Here is a 20,145-nt window from a genome sequence, read left to right as displayed (position 1 = left end):
TGATGGAGGTTTCTGCAATCACGACACGAAAATAGTTTGTATGGTAGACAGTGAAAATGGTTCTCAGAAATTACAGCAGGATCTTGATCATTTGGGCAATTGGGTTGTGGAATGTTAAATGCAAATTGATGCAGATATTGTGAGGATTAGCAGTTTGCGATGGCAAACTGGGACAGGACCTTCACTGCAAATGTGGGGCATTGTGGTGGTATTGTACAACAGGGGGGGGGGGTCTGGAGCGCTGGTAAACAGTTCGATAAAAGTGGCCTCACGTGGAGATAGGATGGGAAAGCTTAGGATGGGAAGTTGGCCTTATTCAGCCTTAAGAGTGAAGTGGTTGGGATATTATCTTACAGATGTAGAAAACGTTGGTTAGGCAGCATTTGGGAGACAGTAATACCGAGATTATGCTTTCTCGGATTTTATTTCTTTGGAGCGCTGGAGACAGAGGGGTGATCTCATAAAGGTGTATGAACTAATCAGGGGCAGTGTTATCTGTGAGGAGGATGCTAGGAGGCTGCAAGGTGACTTGGATAGGCTGGGTGAGATGCAGTGTAATGTGGATGAATGTGAGGTTACCAACTTTGGTGGCAAAAACAGGAAAGTCGACTATTATCTGAATGGTGGCCGATTAGGAAAAGGGGAGATGCAACGAGACCTGAGTGTCATGGTACACCAGTCATTGAAAGTAGGTATGCAGGTGCAGCAGGCAGTGAAGAAAGCGAATGGTATGTTAACATTCATAGCAAAATGATTTTAGTATAGGAGCAGGGAGGTTCTACTGTAGTTGTACAGGGTCTTGGTGAGACCATACCTGGAGTATTGCATACAGATTTGGTCTCCAAATCTGAGGAAATACATTCTTGCCATAGAGGGAGTACAGAAAAGGTTCACCAGACTGATTCCTGGAATGTCAGGACTTTCAAATGAAGAAATACTGGATGGTACTCGCTAGAAATTGGTGATTGAGGGGGGAGCTTATAGAAACTTACAAAATTATTGGTGGGGAGGGGGGGGGACATGTTTTTTTGTCTCTTTCTTCGGGGGAATGCGACTTTTTCTTGTCGTATCCCCCTTCTCTGCCTCCGTCTGCGCTGAGGCCTAATGGCGGAGCTGGCGGTCTCCAACTGCGACCGACCTCGAGGTCCGGAGGCAGAGCCAGCCAGGACTAACAGCGCGAGGCTGGCCGACCGGGGCTGTGGCGGCAGCGGCGGCCCGACTCGCTGATGCGGCGGGTCTCGGAGCTGAGGCAGCGGGACTCGGAGCTGAGGCAGCGGTGGCCCGACTCGCTGAGGTTGCGGGATTCGGAGCGGAGGCAGCGGTGGCCCGACTCGGAGCGGAGACGGCGTTCCGGCTTTCGGCAGCGGCGACATCACTAGGGAGGTCCGCTGGACTGGAGGGCGGCATTTTCGGCCTGGATCGCCTCAGCGCAGATGGGGAACAAGGAGGGAAGAGACAGAGACTAAGACTTTTGCCTCCATCACTGTGAGGAGGTGCTTGGTGAACTCACTGTGGTGGATGTTAATTTATGTTTATTGTATGTTTTGTTATTTATTGTGTATTACTGCAGGCAAGGAAATTTCGTTCAGACCGAAAGGTCTGAATGACAATAAAGGAATCAAATCAAATCAAATCTAAAGCAACCCTACCTCGTTGACCAGAAACACACCACCGAAGGATGATTTCCTAAACATCTTTCACAAACTTCGTAAACTAGCGTCGCTTAACCTCGAGAAAGAGACTCAGAGCAGTACCCTTCCCCTTACGCGCGCTTAACTCTCTTCGTCGTCGAAGGTGTCACATATTTGTCTTAACTTCGGTGCATACTTTCCTACTCTCCCAGTCAATACTTGCCCCCCCCCCCCCGTGCCCGAACAGCTGAGTATTTTCTAGTCATTCTGATGTAATTTCAAACCTACCACGGTGTGTTTGTTTTGCTTTTGAACTAAAATGTGTCCGCTTTCCTTGAAATTGGCAACACACAGATTTAATGAGGCGATGTTACCAGGAACAATACATATATTGGCGACTGTGACACGTCTAGTAGTCGGACTTGGATTTTATCGGCATTACTCCCACCGCTCTGAATCGTCGAATTCCAATACTGATTATTTACTTTTGAATTAGTAATACAATTTAAACAAACCATTGTCTTTATCCCTTTCCCTTTTCTGTGGATTCGCATGTGATAAATGGCGGGTTATATTTCGGATTCAATTGTGCTAACGCCCTCCAACTTCAGCTGAGCCGTTCGCCGCGTCAACCAAGTGACTCATGACCCGCCAAAAGCCCTTCACGTTGTAACTTAAATCGAGAGCGATACAATGATCTGCACTTTCTACGTCAGGCATTCCGCCACCCCGGGATGTGAAATTACTTCATATTGTGTGGAAAGAAACGTGTTTGTTCAAGAGAGTATGACTAATATTTGTGTTCCGCCATTCCCCGGACCCCACTGGAGAATTGGCGGGAGTATTAATGAACACCAGAACCGCGCTGGAGCTCAATTGTGCTCCCCGGATAACGCCGACACTGGGACTCTTCCAGATGGGACGGACAGCAATTGTGTACGTCAATGAAATCATCTATCCGATGCTGGCGGCGTTCGGTATCCCTGGTAAACTGTGATTGAGTTGCTTAATGCGTTGCTGGTCTGATTCAACTCTACAGGGCGTGAGTACTTGTTCGTAATCCCCAGCACAACAACCAACTGTACTCCGATTAGTACAGACAAATCATCCGAATACGCATCGCCGTAGCGTCGCGATGCACAATCATATGAACAGGGAACAGAATAGAAGATATTCCGACGTAGAACGGTTGGACAGCGGGTTGAATGAACGCATCTTCGTAAATGGGGGTAAACGGGAACTTGACTCTCCGAAAAACGGAATATTGGAATAACTAAACTGATGAGTTTTCCAAGAGGTCAGAATTCAAGGATGGTGGGGCTCACATGTCTGTAGCGCCGGAGAAGGAGACATTGCTAAGGACGTGTTTGTAAAAAGACCGAGAACATTACATTGGATCCTAAAGTACTGGAGTAAGTCAGCGGGTCATGCGGCATCGCTGGCGGACATGGATAGCCGACGTTTCGGGTCGGGATCTTTCTTCAGATCCCATGACCGGGTGAGCTACTCCAGCGTCTGCAGTTATTCGTGCTTCCAACATATTGGAGTTGTGAGTTAACTAGCAGGCGAGTGGTGAGTGTGGGGTATAAGATGGTGACCAAGTGAGACAAAAGGACAATTTGGTGATGGTGCCGCTGATTGTAGGCGAAGGAATCTTAATCTGCCGTCTGAGTACTGTCCTCCTGCACTATCACCAGCCAATAATAAACTTTCACCCTCGCTCAGACAGAACAACTGCTTCCGTCTATTCGGGCTCCCGTGTTAAAAACAAAATAACCACACGGAACGAAAGGAGTGTTCGCAGCGTAGCGGGACCGGTGACTGCCCCGGATCCGCATCACCAGTGCATTGTAATATTGGTGTGGTGTGGCATTACGCATGACGACACGCTGGCCAGTTGGTTGTCAACGCAGGCACCACTTAAATATCTCCAAAGCCACCCTCTTCACTGCATCGTAAAACGAGTCCACCGAAATGTTGCACCTGGTCTCACTCTCCGTCAGATGCAGCCCGAGTATTTTCAGCAATAACTTTCCAGTTTCAGTTATCCAGATCCCGTAGTTTCCTCTCTGTTGGCCATTTTGATTGAAAACGAAACCAACATGTTTTTGAAAAACAGTGAATAAATTGAAGTGGTTTAATTAGAACGCGGGAAAGTACCTAAACTTGAAATCGAAATAGGATGTGCTAGAAAACAGAAAGGGGCTGATCACGGGTTGGTGCTTCAGATCAAAGACCATCCCTTCAATCACTGATGGTCACCGTCAGTCCAGATGCTGATTCTTGGAGCTAAAGCGTGAGCATTTATCAAATTGAGTTCTTGAACCTAAAGCCTGTTTCCAGATTGTTTAGTTTTTTTTCTTGTCAAGCAAAGATACAGTTTTATGTTCAGATTGCTGACCTTATATTGGAGTTTGGAGAGTATTTTGGGACTGGCAACATGATTTGTTTTGTAGGTCTTTATTCTCTGGAGCGCAGAAGGTTAAGGGGGGACTTGATAGAGGTCTATAAATGATGAGAGGGATAGACAGAGTTGACGTGGACAAGCTTTGCCCATTGAGAGTAGGGAAGCTTCAAATAAAGAGGACATGACTTCAGAATTAAGGGACAGAAGTTTAGGGGTAACATGAGGGGGAACTTATTTACTCAGAGAATGGTAGCTGTGTGGAATGAGCTTCCAGTGGAAGTGGTGGAGGCAGGTCCGATTTTATCATTTAAAAATAAATTGGATAGGTATATGGATGGCAAAGGAATTGGGGGTTATAGTCTGAGTGCAGGCAGATGAGACTAGGGGAAAATAATTGTTCGGCACGGACTTGTAGGGCCGAGATGGCCTGTTTCCGTGCTGTAATTGTTATATGGTTATATGGTTAAATGAAGCTGATATAATCACTGCCCGTGCAAAGCGTTATTGAATTACGTGTGGCAATGAACGCTTTGAATTCCAATTGAGCGCCTTTCGTGGTCCGTCTCGTTGAGTGTCATCATTCATAAAATAATGCAGCGCGGAAATAGAGCCTTCCGTCCAATTTGTTCATTCCGTCCAAAATGCCCCATCTACACTTGTCCCATTGGCACGCTTTTAGCTCATATTTGTCGGAAACATTCCTGTCTTCGAATTTGCCCAAATAAGTTTCAAATTGTTGTTTTCTTATATATCTCAAATACCTCATCTGCCAGCCTGTTCCCTACTGTTGGGAATAGTGAAGCTTCATGTGAAGTACATCCCTTGCTTATGCCCATCAGCCCGTGTGCCCACGCGTGTATCTATAGGATGATCCAGAGTACGTTCAGACAGGAAGTGAAGAACACGCTTAAATATTTAACCGGGATTATTAGTAAACACAAGAAACTGGCGCGGCAGTGGCCTGGAATCAGACTTGGAATGTGACGCCGTCTTCGCTTTATTCTTCCACGAGATCGTGCTGTTCTGTGCTCTCCATTCCACCCAGCACGGAGTCGTGGAACCAGTCTCCCCATTAAAATAGATTTTACCCCATTGCCCCATTTATTCTCGACTTTAACTTGATATCATGTGGCTCTTGTCCATTCACCGTATCTGATCCCCTTATGCTTTCTTGCAGCCCCCAAACTTAATCGTAATTCCATTAAATTATGGTTCCATTGAAATATTAATTCCATTGCATTTGTGTTCTTCCTTCAACGAACATGCTGACGGCTGTAATCCTACACCGGGGAAAGTGCGGGCTCTCCAGAGGAATCACCCGTTACATGGTGGCGATGGCAATCTCCGACCTTCTTGTTATAATCTTACACGTGTTACTCCGGGAAATCTACATTTACCACGTCTCTAACTCGTTCCTCTCCCTCAGCGCAGTTTGTCCTTCTAATGTTTACCTGCGGATCGTCACCGTGGACTATTCCGTCTGGTTAACCGTGTCCTTCACCTTTGACCGTTTTGTCAGCATTTGCTGCCCGAAGCTGAGAGTCGTCTATTGCACGGATAGGACGGCCGCCGTGGTCATTGTGTCCATGTGGGCACTGTGCTGCATAAAGTACATCCCCTTTAACTTCATGTACGAGTCACGCTTCACTGTGGACAGCGTCAAGTGGGGGTGCCGGCCTAAACCCGCCTACCCGCACATCGGTGAGACCAAGCGTAGGTTGGGCGATCGTTTCGCCGAACACCTCCGCTCAGTCCGCAATAACCTACCTGACCTCCCGGTGGCTCAGCACTTCAACACCCCCTCCCATTCCCAATCCGACCTCTCTGTCCTGGGTCTCCTCCATTGCCAGAGTGAGCAACAGCGGAAATTGGAGGAACAGCACCTCATATTCCGTCTGGGGACCTTGCGTCCTTATGGCATTAACATAGAATTCTCCCAATTTGGCTAGCCCTTGCTGTCTCCTCCCCTTCCTTAACACTCTAGCTGTCTCCTCCCACCCTCCCATCCGCCCGCCCTCGGGCTCCTCCTCCTCCTCCCCTTTTTCTTCTTTCTTTCCCCCACCCCCCATCAGTCTGAAGAAGGGTTTCGGCCCGAAACGTCGCCTATTTCCTTCGCTCCATAGATGCTGCTGCACCCGCTGAGTTTCCCCAGCAATTGTGTGTACCCGCCTACTTCACCTCCGTCTGGTGGGTGGCTTTCTCGTGGATGTGTAGTATATCTCTCTCCTTTCTCCCCTTCCTTCTGGTTCTATTGTTTAACGGACTGACGGTCAGGAACATCATTGCGGCCAGCAGAGTCCGCCGGCGCCTGAAGGCACTGGATGGCAAGGACACTGAGACAGAGAATCGGACAAAGTCCAAAGTGTTGCTGTTCACGGTGTCCGGCGCCTACATACTGCTGTGGACAACGGCAACTGTCACCTACATTTCCACTCGTGTCACTGTGAATTTCGTGGGCGGGGATCACACAAGCCCCTCCTACATCGCCAATGACGTGGGCGTCTTGCTCATGCGCATCCGCTCGTGTGCCAACACTTGCATCTATGGGATGACCCAGAGTAGGTTCAGACAAGAAGTGAAAAACGCGGTTAAATACTTAACTGGGGTTGTTAGTAAACCTATGAAACTGATGCGGCAGTGGGCTGGAACCAGAGTTGAGAGGGAGGGGGAGGATCCAGTGGTCGTGGTCCATGTGGGGACCAATGACATAGGAAGGACGAGGAAGGAGGATCTGCTGAAGGAGTTTGAGCAGTTAGGGAATAAATTAAAAAGCAGAACCTCGAGGGTACTGATCTCCGGATTGCTACCTGAGCCACGGGCCAAATCGGCGAGGGTACGTAAAATTAAAAAGCTGAATGCGTGGCTCAAAGACTGGTGTGGGAAAAATGGGTTTGGTTTCTTGGGCCACTGGCACCAGTACTGAGACATGGGGGATCTGTTCTGTAAGGACGGACTTCACCTGAACGGTGCTGGGACTGGGGTCCTGGCAAATCATATAACTAGGGCAGTAGAGAGGTCTTTAAACTAAGTAGCGGGGGGGAGGTATCAAGGGGGGTAATAACGGCAGGGGTAGAGGAAATAGAGCAGGGTATCAGTGGGGAAGCGGAAAATCAAAATGTGACAGAAGGATCCAGAATGTGTGAAGATAAAGCTCTAGATGTAAAAGGGGCAAAAACGGAAAGGAAGGGTAGTAAAAATCATCTGAAAGTGCTTTATCTAAATGCACGGAGTATTCGAAATAAGATAAATGAATTAACGGTGCAATTAAGTGTATATAGTTATGATATCGTGGCCATTACGGAGACATGGCTGCAAGGGGATCAGGACTGGGAGTTAAATATAGAGGGGTACTCGACAATTAGAAAAGATAGACAGGAAAGAAAGGGAGGAGGGGTGGCCCTTTTAATAAGGGAGGGAATAACGGCAATAGAGAGGAAGGATATTGCGTTGAAGGATCAGGATAGTGAAACAGCTTGGGTACAGATAGAGAATAACAAGGGGAAAAAAACACTAGTGGTGTAATTTATAGACCTCCAAATAGCTGTGACGCTGTTAGTCAGAACATAAATCTGCAAATAGTTGACGCATGTAAAAAGGGAACTGCTGTAATCATGGGGGACTTCAATTTTCATATTAATTGGGTAAACCAAACTGGGCAGGGTAGACTAGAGGAAGAGTTTATAGAATGTATTAGAGACGGGTTCCTAGAACAGTATGTCGCAGAACCGACAAGGGGGGAGGCAATCTTGGATCTGGTCCTGTGTAATGAAGCAGGATTAATTAAAAATGTCATAGTTAGGGACTCGTTGGGAACAAGTGACCACAATATGGTCGAATTCCATATTCAAATAGAAGGGGAGCAGGTTGAAACTCAGGCTAGGGTGCTTAGTCTAAATAAGGGGGATTATGAAGGTATGAGGACTGAGCTGATCAAAGTTGACTGGGATAGCAGACTCAAGAATAAGACGGTACATGAGCAGTGGTGTACGTTTAAGGATCTACTGTATAACCTTCAAGAAAAATTTATTCCTATGAAGAAAAAAAGGGGTAAGGGTAAGAACAGTCAGCCATGGCTCAGTAAAACTATAAAGGATAGTATTCGGCTGAAGGCAAGGGCATATAAGGTAGCCAAAAATAGTGGGAGGGCAGAGGATTGGGAAGCATTTAAAGGTCAGCAAAAAATAACTAAGAGATTAATTAAGACGGGGAAAATAGACTATGAAAGGAATTTAGCGAACAACATAAAAACTAATAGTAAGAGTTTTTATAGCTATATAAAAAGTAAAAGGGTGGCTAAGGTGAACGTTGGTCCATTGGAGGGTGAGACTGGAGAGTTGTTGGTGGGGAACATGGAAATGGCAAAGGCATTAAACGAGTATTTTGTATCAGTCTTCACCATAGAAGACACAAAAAATATTCCAACGCTGGATAAACAAGGGGCGGTAGGAATGGAGGAGGTAAATACTATTAAGATCACCAAGGAGGTGGTATTAGGGAAATTAATTAGACTGAAGGAGGATAAATCCCCTGGGCCTGATGGATTACATCCAAGGGTCTTGAGGGAGATAGCGGTGGGGATTGTGGATGCATTGGTGATAATTTTCCAAAACTCCCTGGAGGCAGGAACGGTCCCAGTGGATTGGAAAATGGCCAATGTAACACCTATATTTAAAAAAGGAAGTAAACAGAAGGCGGGTAACTATAGACCGGTTAGTCTAACATCGGTGGTGGGTAAAATGTTAGAGACAATTATTAAAGAAACACTAACGGGGCACTTGGATAAACATGACCTCATCGGACAGAACCAGCATGGTTTTGTGAAGGGGAAGTCCTGTTTGACGAATCTGCTCGAATTATTTGAGGAAGTAACAACCCGGGTGGATAAAGGGGAACCGGTGGATGTGGTATACTTGGACTTCCAAAAGGCTTTTGACAAGGTGCCACATAAGAGACTATTGCTAAAAAAAAAATTATGGGATTGGGGGTAATATATTAGCATGGGTAGAGGATTGGCTAACAAATAGGAAGCAGAGAGTGGGGATAAATGGTTCATACTCGGGATGGCAACCGGTAACTAGCGGGGTTCCGCAAGGGTCGGTGCTGGGACCCCAGTTGTTCACAATTTATATAAATGATTTGGAGGAGGGAACCAAGTGTAATATATCAAAATTTGCGGACGATACAAAAATGGGAGGAAAAGTAGGGGATGAGGAGGATAGGAAGAGTCTGCAAAAGGATATAGATAAGCTAGGTGAGTGGGCAACAACTTGGCAGATGAAATTTAATACTAATAAATGTGAAGTCATTCACTTTGGGAAAAAAAATGATAGGGCAAGTTATTTTCTAAATGAGGAGGAGCTGCGTTGTAATGCAACGCAAAGGGATCTAGGGGTATTAGTACATGAATCACTAAAAGTTAGTATGCAGGTGCAGCAAGCAATCAGGAAGGCCAATGGAGTTTTGGCCTTTATTGCTAGGGGGATTGAGTATAAAAATACGGAGGTCTTGCTGCAGCTGTACACAGTATTAGTGAGACCACATTTGGAATACTGTGTACAGTTCTTGGGTCCATACTTAAGAAAGGATGTACTAGCCCTGGAGGCAGTGCAGCGAAGGTTTACAAGATTAATTCCTGCAATGAGGGGATTGACATATGAGGAAAGGTTAAGTAGGCTGGAACTCTACTCTTTGGAGTTTAGAAGAATGAGAGGCGATCTCGTTGAAACATATAAGATCGTGAGGGGCCTTGATCGGGTGGATGCACCGAGGATGTTCCCAATGATCGGGGAAACTAGAACTAGGGGACATAGTCGCAGAATAAGGGGGGGCTCTTTTAAAACTGAGATGAGGAAGAACTTCTTCACCCAGAGGGTGGTTAATTTATGGAATTCACTGCCCCAGGGAGCAGTGGAAGCAGAAACGTTAAATATATTTAAGTCTAAAATAGATGTTTTTTTAGCTGCCAAGGGGATAAGGGGCTACGGGGAGAGGGCAGGGATATGGACCTAGGTATGGTTAGTATAGTAAGACCTGAGTGATCTCCTGGACAAGTGTCGATCGCCTGGATTGGGGTCGGAGCGGAATTTCCCGGATTTTTTTCCCGAATTGGACCTGGGTTTTTATCCGGTTTTTTGCCTCCCCAGGAGATCACGCGGTTCTTGGGGTGGAGAGGGGTGATAGCGGTATAAAGGGGAGGGTAGTGTCTTGTGTTCTGTGTCTTGTGTCTACTGTTTGTGGGTAAGTGTGTCTGTTTAGTGTTCAGCCATGAGCGAATGGCGGTGCGGGCTCGACGGACCTGGTGGTCTACTCTCGCACCTACTTTCTATGTTTCTATGTTTCTATGTGACGCTGCCCTTCGCTTTATTCTTCCACAAGTTCGTGATCTCGATTTCACCCAGAAAGGACGCGTGGAATAGGACTCTTCGTTTACCTGCTATTTTTGCGTCATATTTCTCGGTTCCGTTTATACACTGTCGTGAAATAAAGCTATCGACACAGTGTAATTTTCATATTTCCATCTCATTGCAAGAAATAAAGATGTTGCATTAAAATCACTGAACATGAAAACATGCCCCAGCGTTTTATGAAATTACATCAGATTTCATCCATTCTCCGTTCATGATGACTGAATAATGTTTTGTGTTCTGGGCAGTCTAAGCGAAATGTGTTGGGCACGTTCTCCACGCAGAGATTGGTGGGCGACTGAAACGCGCTGCCGTTGATGGCCGTGGTAACAAACATGTTGGGGCGTTTAAAGTATTTTCAGATAGGGATGTGCAGGAAATAAAGGCATATGACACATGTGCGAGTTTAGTGCAGCTTGGCATCATGTTCAGCAGGGAACATTTTCGCCGAGTGGCTTGTCCCTATGCTTTACTGTTCTATGTGCTAAGAAAGGTGAAAGACGTCGAGGTCTCCAATGTGCAGGAACGAAATGCAGATGCTGGTTTACACTGAAGACAGACACGACATGCTCGTGTAACTCAACGGGTCAGGCAGCGACTCTGGTAAAAAAGAGGCACAGGTTACATTTCGGGTCGAGAATGTTTTTCAGACTCTTTTCTGAAGCAGTGTCTCCAACCGAAACGCCACCAACTACTTTTCTCCAGAGGCATCTAGTGCACTAATTCTGTTTAGTTTCTCATTTGTGATATTCAGTACTATTTCCTTCATGAATGCTTTTATGTAACATCATTTCTTATCATAGCGCTACATGTCTTCCCTGCACATGCGCACGAGGAACACGCACACATTTACACATCGAGAAATATACACACACCTGACTCGATCACCCCGACGGCGGCTTCTATCATCGGCTGCGGGGGTTTTGATCGACCCGGCTGCGGATGGTTTGACTGCCCCAAGAGCGCGTGAACAAGAGGAAGAAGATTGAACTTTATTGCCTTCCATCACAGTGGGGAATATCGAATCCAATGTGAGGGATGTTTCTGTTAACTTTTATGTGGTTGTGTGTTTTGTTGCTTTTCACTCAGTATGGCTGTATGGTAACTCACATTTCACTGTACCTTAATTGGTGCATGTGATAATAAACTGACCTTGAAACTTTGAACCTTCAAACATGAATACACACTCTCACACAATACACACACGCCCCCCCCCCCACACACACACACGCACGCACTCACACGCACGCACGGACGCACACACACACACACACACACACACACACACACACACACACACACACACACACACACACACACACACACACACACACACACACACACACACAAACACACAAACACACACATGTACATATGCGCGCGCATACACACACACACACACACACACACGCTTCCGCCATCAAACGGGACTGACCCCAGTCTGACGCAGGGCCTCGATCCGAAACGTCACCATTCCTTCTGTCCAGAGATGCTGCCTGTCCCGCTGAGTTCCTCAAGCATTTAGTGTCTATCTTCGGTTTAAATCAGCATCCGCATTTCCTCCCAGCACATAAGAGTGTACGCAGGTGCTTGGGGTTCGTAGACCAGCCGCACAATATGAATGGAAGTAGGATATGGAGCAAATATATAACACGTGTGTAGGCCGCCGCAGGTTCCGTGCGCAGTTCTGGTCAAGACACACAACCACATAAAAGCCACTCTGGATGAAGATGCAGTTTTGGTGATTTACCAAGAAGTTTGCCCAGGGTGGATTATCTCGTCTATGAGGGATGGATAAGCAGCGGTGGTGCCTTTGGAGCGGATTTTGGTAGTGGAGGCTGTTAGACCTATGTGAAAATGGAGCGGAGCGGGAGTATGAACAGAAGTGGCAGAGGACAGAGATGTCTATTACTATGGTGTAAAGGTTTATAGTGAGGTGTGGAACATTTAAAGGGGATTTGAGGATAATATTTTCAGGCATATAATGCGCAAAATCTGGATGCATTGTCTGAGGTGTTCGTGGATACATGACAACATTTCAGTGTTCCATTAGAATTGTAAATGCCACGGATAGAACGACGGTAGTATTTGTCAGCTAGTCGAGCTGCACGACTCCAAATGATGTCACCCACAGGGACAGTGACCCAGTTTCCATCCTGACCTCCCTCCACCTCTCTCCATGAAGTTTGCACCTTCTCCATGTGAATGCGTGGGTTTTCCCAGGAGTTTCGCTTCCGTCCGTCCCTCCCTCACACCCTAAAGACATGCGGATTAGTAAATTAACTAGTGCGTGGTTGAATCTAGAGAGCGCATTGATTGTATTGAGGCAAGAATAAAGTGCGATTAGTTTCTAATGACACAGATAGGTGCTTAGCGCCGGGAGGATGTTGGGTGAAAATAAAATAACAAGTTACATGCGGTAAATATGAAATCTCAAATATAAAATCTAATATTAAGGTGCCGACCAGGTTGCACCCGTGGGAAATGAGACAGAGCTAATATTTCCCTGAATCCTTGCAACATAATCAGATTCGTTTGTCTTTTCCAAATTCTGGCGAACTGGTCTGTTGGTGCGTCCATCACTTCCTCGATGCCACTAGGTGGCGCGAATTAATTAAACTCTTCAATTAACGCGATTAATGTGTGAGGAGGGCTGAAAAGTCAGCCGCTTATCATTGTACTTAACCCGATAACTAATGGTCACTACATCTGTTTGTCACAATCCTTCTCCGATGCACAGAAGTAATATCAAGCTTTAACTTCTGCAACTTTTAATGCATATTTACGGAATTTACTGTGTGTTGATGCTATGATGGGTCTCGATCAGTTCCTGTGGACTGGTGGGTAGCCAATGTAACTCCACTTAAAAAAAGAAAGAAAACGAGGAATTATAGACCAGTTAGCCTTACATCGGTAGTGCGAAACTGCTGGAGTCGATTATTAAATATGTTATAGCAGCGCATTTGGAAAGCAGTGACGGGATCTGGATAGTCAGCAAGGATTTAAGAAGGGGAAATCATGCTTGACTAATCTTTTGGATTTTTTTCACGGCGTAACAAGTAGAATGGATAAGGGACGTGTTGTATCTGGACTTTCAAAATGCCATTGACAAGTTTCCACACAGGAGATTAGTGTGCAAAATGAGAGAACATGGTTTTGGGGCTAGGGTATTGACATGGATAGAAAACTGGTTGGCAGACAGGAAGCAAAGAGTAGGAATTAACGGGTCCTTTTTCAGAATGGCAGGTAGTGAACAGTGGGGTGCCGCAAGGTTCGGTGCTGGGATCCCAGTTGTTTACAATATATGTTAACGATTTAGACGAGCGATTTAATGTAACATTTCTAACTTTGTGGATGACACAAAGCTGGGTGGCAGTGTGAGGTGCGAGCAGGATGCTATGTGGCAGGGTGACGTGGATAGGTTGGGTGAGTGGGTAGAAGCATGGCAAATGCAGCATAATGTGGACACATGTGGGCAGAACAGGATGGCAGATTATTACCTGAATGGTGTCATATTAGGAGAAAGGGAGGAACAACGAGACCATGCGTGCTTGTACATCAGTCACTGAAAGTAAGCATGCAGGTACAGCAGGCAATGAAGAAAGCCAATTGCATGTTGGCCTTCATTGCGAAACGAATTGAGTTTAGGACCAAGGAGGTCCTATTGCATTTGTACAAGACCCTGGTGAGACCACATCTGGAGTATTGTGTGCAGTTTCGATCTCCTAATTTGAGGAAGGACATTCTTAATATTGAAGCAGTGCAGAGTAGATTCACGAGGTTAATGCCCGGGATGGCTGGACTGTCATATGAGGAAAGATTGGAAAGAGTGGGCTTGTATTTACTGGAATTTCGAAGGATTAGAGGGGATCTTATAGAAATGTATACAATTATAACAGGACTGGACAAGCTACATGCAGGAAAAATGTTCCCAATAATGGGGAAGTCCAGAACAAGGGGGCAACAGTCCAAGAATAAAGGGGATGCCATTTAAAACTGAGCTGAGAAAAAAACGTTTTCACCCAGAGAGTTGTGAATTTGTGGAATTCTGTGCACAGAAGGCAGTAGGGGCCAATTCACTGGACAAATTTGAAAGAGAGTTAGATAGAGCTCCAGGGGCTAGCGGAATCAAGGGATATGGGGAGAAGGCAGGAACGGGTTACAGATTGTGGTTGATCAGCCATGATCAAAATGAATGGCGGCTTGAAGGGCCTTGAATTGGATAACATGCTAAACGCAAAGAAGAAATTAATTTGTAGATTTATTTGCTCATGTCAAATTTCAAAGCCTTCCTTTGAAATTAATATGCTAAACTATGAGGAGGATTTTGTAACCAGCTTAAAGAGGACATTGGTAGGTTATCAGAATGCACTCTGAATTTGTAAATGAAATATGGAGAAATGTGATGTTTAGATTAGTTTAGAGATACAGGGTGTAAACAGTCCATACCGATCACCATCACCCATACACTAGTTCTATCCTACACATGAGGGACAATTTAGAGGCCAATAAATCTACACACCTGCATGTCATTGAGATTTGTAAGGAAACTGGAGCATCCATGCCGTCACGGGGAGAATTTACAAACTCCACACAGACAGCACCCATAGTCAGGATTGAACTTGGCTCTCTGGCGCTATAAAGCAGCAACACTACCGCTGCGCCACTGTGCCGCCAGTGATTCATTTGGACAACACCTAGACTAAGTTGCAGATGATTTATTGAAGTGAATTGAACGATACAGCATGGAAACAGGCCCTTCGGCCCATAGAGTGCATACCGATTTGTGATCCCCTCTACACACACGCTCATTAACACAGTAACATCAATATCAGACGTTCTAAAAGTCTTCTTCACATTAACTTTTTATAAAGGGCTTCAAAATCTTCTAATTAGCCTGTGGAGTCTCCTTCACGTTAACTTCTTATAATTGCATTTGAAGCCGATAGATTTGCTGATCTTTTATCAGCATTCCAGAATTGTATGTATATTTAGGTTGAGAAAAATAGGATCAACAGACAATAGGTGCAGGAGTAGCCCATTCGACCCTTCGAACCAGCACCGCCATTCACTGCGATCATGGCTGATCATCCACAATCAGTACCCCATTCCTGCCTTCTCGCCATATCCATTTTTCCGCTATCTTTACGAGCTCCATCTAACTCTCTCATGAAACCATCCAGAGAATTGGCCTCCACTGCCTTATGAGGCAGAGAATTCCATAGATTCACAACTCACTGGTTGAGAAAAGTTTTTCCTCATCTCCATTCTAAATGGTGTACCCCTTATTCTTAAACGGTGGGCCCTGGTTCTGGATTCCCCCAACGACGGGAACATGTTTCCTGCCTTTAGCGTGTCCAATCCCTTAATAATCTTAGATGTTTCAATAGGATCCTCTCTCATCCTTCTAATTCCAGTTGTTACACGCCCAGTCGCTCCATTGTTTCAACATATGACAGTCCCGCCAACCCGCGAATTAACCTCGTGAACCTACCTCAATAGCACTCCCTCAATAGCAATAGCAAGAATGTCCTTCCTCAAATTTGGGGACCAAAACTGCACACAATATTCCAGGCGTGGTCTCACTAGGGCCCTGTACAACTGTAGAAATAACTCTTTGTTCCAATAATCAATTCCTCTTGTTATGAAGGCCAAGTTGCCGTTCGCTTTCTTCACTGCCTGCTGTGCCTGCATACTTACTTTCACCGAGATCACGTTGTACTTCCCCTTTTCCTAACATATAATAATCTGCTTTCCTGTTCTTGCCTCCAAAGTGGATATTATCAAATTTATCCACATTAAACTGCATCTGTCATTCATCTGCCCACTCATTCAAGTCACCTTGCATCCATACTTAGCAAATCCATGCTGACTCGGACTGATCTTGTTATTGCGATACAAATATGCTACTATTTCATCTTTTATAATTGACGCCAGCATCTTCCCCACCACCGATGTGAGGCTAACTGGTCTATAATTTCATTTCTCTCTCCCTCCTTTCTTATAAAGTGGGCTATCATTAGCTACCCTCCAATCCACAGGAACTGATCCTGAATCTATAGAACATTGGAAAAGGATCACCAATGCATCCATGATTTCTGGGGTGCAGACCATCAGGCCCAGGGGATTTGTCAGACTTCAATCCCATCAGTCTACCCAACACCATTTCCTGCCTAATGTGGATTTCCCTCACTTCCTCCGTCACCCCAAAAGAAGGTGGATAAGCTCAGTGTTGATTGGCCAAAAATAAGGGTAGTGAGGGAAACTTTAATGCATAAGAATGTGATAGAGGTGTTTGACTCAGGAAGTTTAGCAGATGGGGATATAAATATCTAAAAATTGAGTTAAACACTATAAATGGCAGTTTACAGGTAGATACAGTGTTGGAACGACTTATCAGTGTTGGACTCACTGATTAACATTGATAACCACTGGAAGTAGGGCCGTTTCAAGTGTCTCCCCATAAAGGTTGACCCCATGTTCACCAAATAGACCTATATATGCAAGTGGACTATTTGCATACAATCAATGTTGCAACCCGTTGAGAAGTAAGGATAGAGTTTCTCAGAGAATTTGTCCCTGAAAGTGTACAGATGTGACATGTCATCGGCATTGTACAGTGTCACCTGGCCAGCCTATTAGTTCAAGTAGATGCCCAATCTCTGGGGTTTTACTGGAATAGGGAGGGCAGTACGTGTTGAAGACATAGTGGTATATTCCTCTCCCAGACGCCACAATACCCAGGCACCGGATTTTGGTTCCGGTGTGAACTCCGCTTTTCTCAGTACCGATGCTTTTACCACTCCCACACTCCACATGGTGTTCCTTCCGACCTCGACCTCCCAGTAGTGGCTCCCAGTATTGAAGCCCTGAGATGCCAGGACACCGTGCCACTGCACAAATCGCTCTAGTTTTTAAGGGACCTTCTGTTTAGCACCAAGTCTGATGGCTGTCAGGTCAGTGGACAGGATGAGTCTCGGATGCGCAGTGTCCGGATTCAGCTTCAGTTTGATTGGGACTGAAGAAGGAAAAAAAGTCCGGATGGTGAATCCACGCGATTTGCCAATCAAACATTTTGACACATTCACTGGTTGGTCAATATACATTCATGCACAGTAAACGAAAATGTAAACATAAACTGCAGATGCTGGATATCTAAAATAAAAGTGGGAAATGTTACAAGATGCTGTTTCTTTTTTGCTCAGTTCTGAACATGTGCCACAGAACTGAAACATTATCAGTTTTATCTTTAGATTAGTTTAGTTTGGAGTATTTGAGGCCAGTTCATTGGATATATTTAAGAGGAAGTTAGATGTGGCCCTTGTGGCTAAAGGGATCAGGGGGTATGGAGAGAAGGCAGGTACAGGATACTGAGTTGGATGATCAGCCATGATCATATTGGAAGTCGGTGCAGGCTCGAAGGGCCGAATGGCCTACTCCTGCACAGATGAGCGTTTGAAGGTACTGGGATGGTGCGCGATGGTGTTTAGAAGGATGAGGGGAGACTTTATTGAAACTGACCGAACAGTGAAAGGCCTGGATTGAGTGGATATGAAGACGACTTTTCCACGATTGGGAGGGTCTAGGATCAGAGGGCACAGCATCGGAATAAAAGACATACAGTACCTTTTGTTAGGAGATGAGGGGGGATTTCTTTAGTCAGAGGTTGCTGAATCTGTGGAATTAAATTCCACAGACGGCTACGGAGGGCAAGTCATCGGTCATTTCTAATGCGGATATTGACAGGTTTGTGATTAGTAATGGTGGAAACGTTATGGGGAGAAGGCAGGAGAACGGGGTTCGGAGAGAAAGATGGATCAGCCATGATTGAATGGCGGAGTAGACTCGTTCTGCTAAATTGCCTAATTCTACTTCCATTACTCATTAATGTATGAATTGATGAAAACTCAACCATATACATACATGAGTCTACACGCACGTAAACACACACTCACACACGCGCGCGCAGCCATACATATACACGAAGCTACACACGCACACACACACACACACTATCTCTCTCTCTCTCTCTCTCTCTCTCTCTCTCTCCCCTGTCTCTCTCTCGCTCTCTCTCTCTCTCCCGTCTCTCTCTCTCTCTCTCTCTCTCTCTCTCTCTCTCTCTCTCTCTCTCTATCTATCTCTCTCTCTCCCTCTCTCTCTCTCGCTCTCTCTCTATCTCTCTCTCTTTCTCTCGCACGTCGTACACACCACGCGTACACACACACGTACACGCACGCACACGCAAGCACACACACACACACACGCACGTACACACACACATACATACACACGTGCACACACACACACATACACACGCACACACACACACACACACACACACACACACACGCGCGCGCGCAACACCGCCGGAAACGTGGCCGTGTACGGTGGGCAAGTGGCTGCAGTGTCGGTGTCTGCGCGGTTTGGAGAGGGGGGGGGGGTGGCTGTAGTGTCAGTGTCGGCGCGGTGTGGGGAGGGCGGGAGTAGCTATAGTGTCTATAGTATTTGAAGGCGGGAGTAGCTATAGTGTCTGTCGGCGCAGTGTGGGGGGGGGGGGGGGGGGGGGGAAATGGCTAGAGTGTCAATGTCGGCGCTGTGTGTGTGGAGGGGGAGTGGCTATGATGTCAGTGCCGCAGAGGTATGGCGGGGGGGGGGGGGGGGTTAGTTGCGGCGAGGGTGGGGGTGGAAGGGTCGTCATCCTACTGACCAGTGCCATTAGTTCTGTTACTTTTTATATAGTTATTTAAAAGTTTGACTCATGCACGTTAATTTCATAGGGTGCCTGAAATCAGGAACGCACTGCTTAAGTGGGTGGTGGAGTCAGAGGCTCTAGCGCCATTTTAGAAGTATCCAAACAAATATTTCAATCTTGGACTAAGGCATGGATCAAGGTACACACAACGTAGACACAAATGAATGAAGAGCCTAAAATGTGGAACCAGAACCAAGTGCTGCACGAACTCCGCAGGCGGGACCGTATATGTGAGGAAAATGGGCCTTCCAGTACATCTGGGAGATTGCTTGCGTCCTCCTTAGTGAAGACAGATCCGAAGAACCTATTCAACTCTTCTGCCATTTCCTTGTTGCCCATAATAATTTCGCCCGTGTCTGCCTTCATGGGACCCACATTTGACTTTGCTACTGTTTTTCCCTTAACATACCTAAAGAAGCTTTTACTGTCCGTCTTTATATTCCTGGACAGCTTCCCTTCGTACTTCATCTTTTCAGCCCGTATTGCCCGTTTTGTTTCCTTCTGTTGTCCTATGAAAGTTTCCCAATCCTCTGGCTTCCGGCTACTCATTGCTGTGTTATACATCTTTTCTTTTAGTTTTATTATATCCCTAACTTCTCTTGTCAGCCATGGCTGCCTCTAACTCCCTTTAGAATCGTTCTTCCTTTTTGGAATGAGATTATCCTGCGTCTTCCGGATTATGCCCAGAAAGTCCTGCCATTGCTGTTCCACCGTCATTCCTGCTAGGATCCCTTTCCAGTCTACCTTGGCCAGCTCCCCTCTTATGCCTTCATAGTCCCCTTTGTTCAACTGCATCACTGACACTTCAGATTTAACCTTCTCCTTCTCAAATTGCAGATTAAAACTAATCATGTGTTCAGTGTTACTTACAGCTCAAGTAGACAAGTAGACCGAGAGTCGCAACCTCTCGCTACCCCCATCTTGCAGAGAACTGAGGCACCTCCACACTTC

At 45.9% G+C, this 20,145-nt stretch overlaps 1 protein-coding gene across 1 annotated transcript; it reads right to left on the bottom strand.

Moving 5' to 3' along the window:
- Positions 1-16,936: 16,936 nt before the first annotated feature.
- On the bottom strand, positions 16,937-19,804 carry LOC116968976 (zinc-binding protein A33-like). The gene is given in 3 exon segments (XM_033015956.1): positions 16,937-17,077; positions 17,117-17,460; positions 19,789-19,804. Coding segments are annotated over 3 exon segments (501 nt in total).
- Positions 19,805-20,145: the final 341 nt, after the last annotated feature.

The sequence above is a fragment of the Amblyraja radiata genome, chromosome 49, assembly GCF_010909765.2.
Source record: "Amblyraja radiata isolate CabotCenter1 chromosome 49, sAmbRad1.1.pri, whole genome shotgun sequence".
Classification (NCBI taxonomy): Eukaryota; Metazoa; Chordata; class Chondrichthyes; order Rajiformes; family Rajidae; genus Amblyraja; species Amblyraja radiata.
The sequence above is the reverse complement of the archived record's forward strand: the minus strand, read 5'-3'. Positions and strand labels throughout refer to the sequence as shown.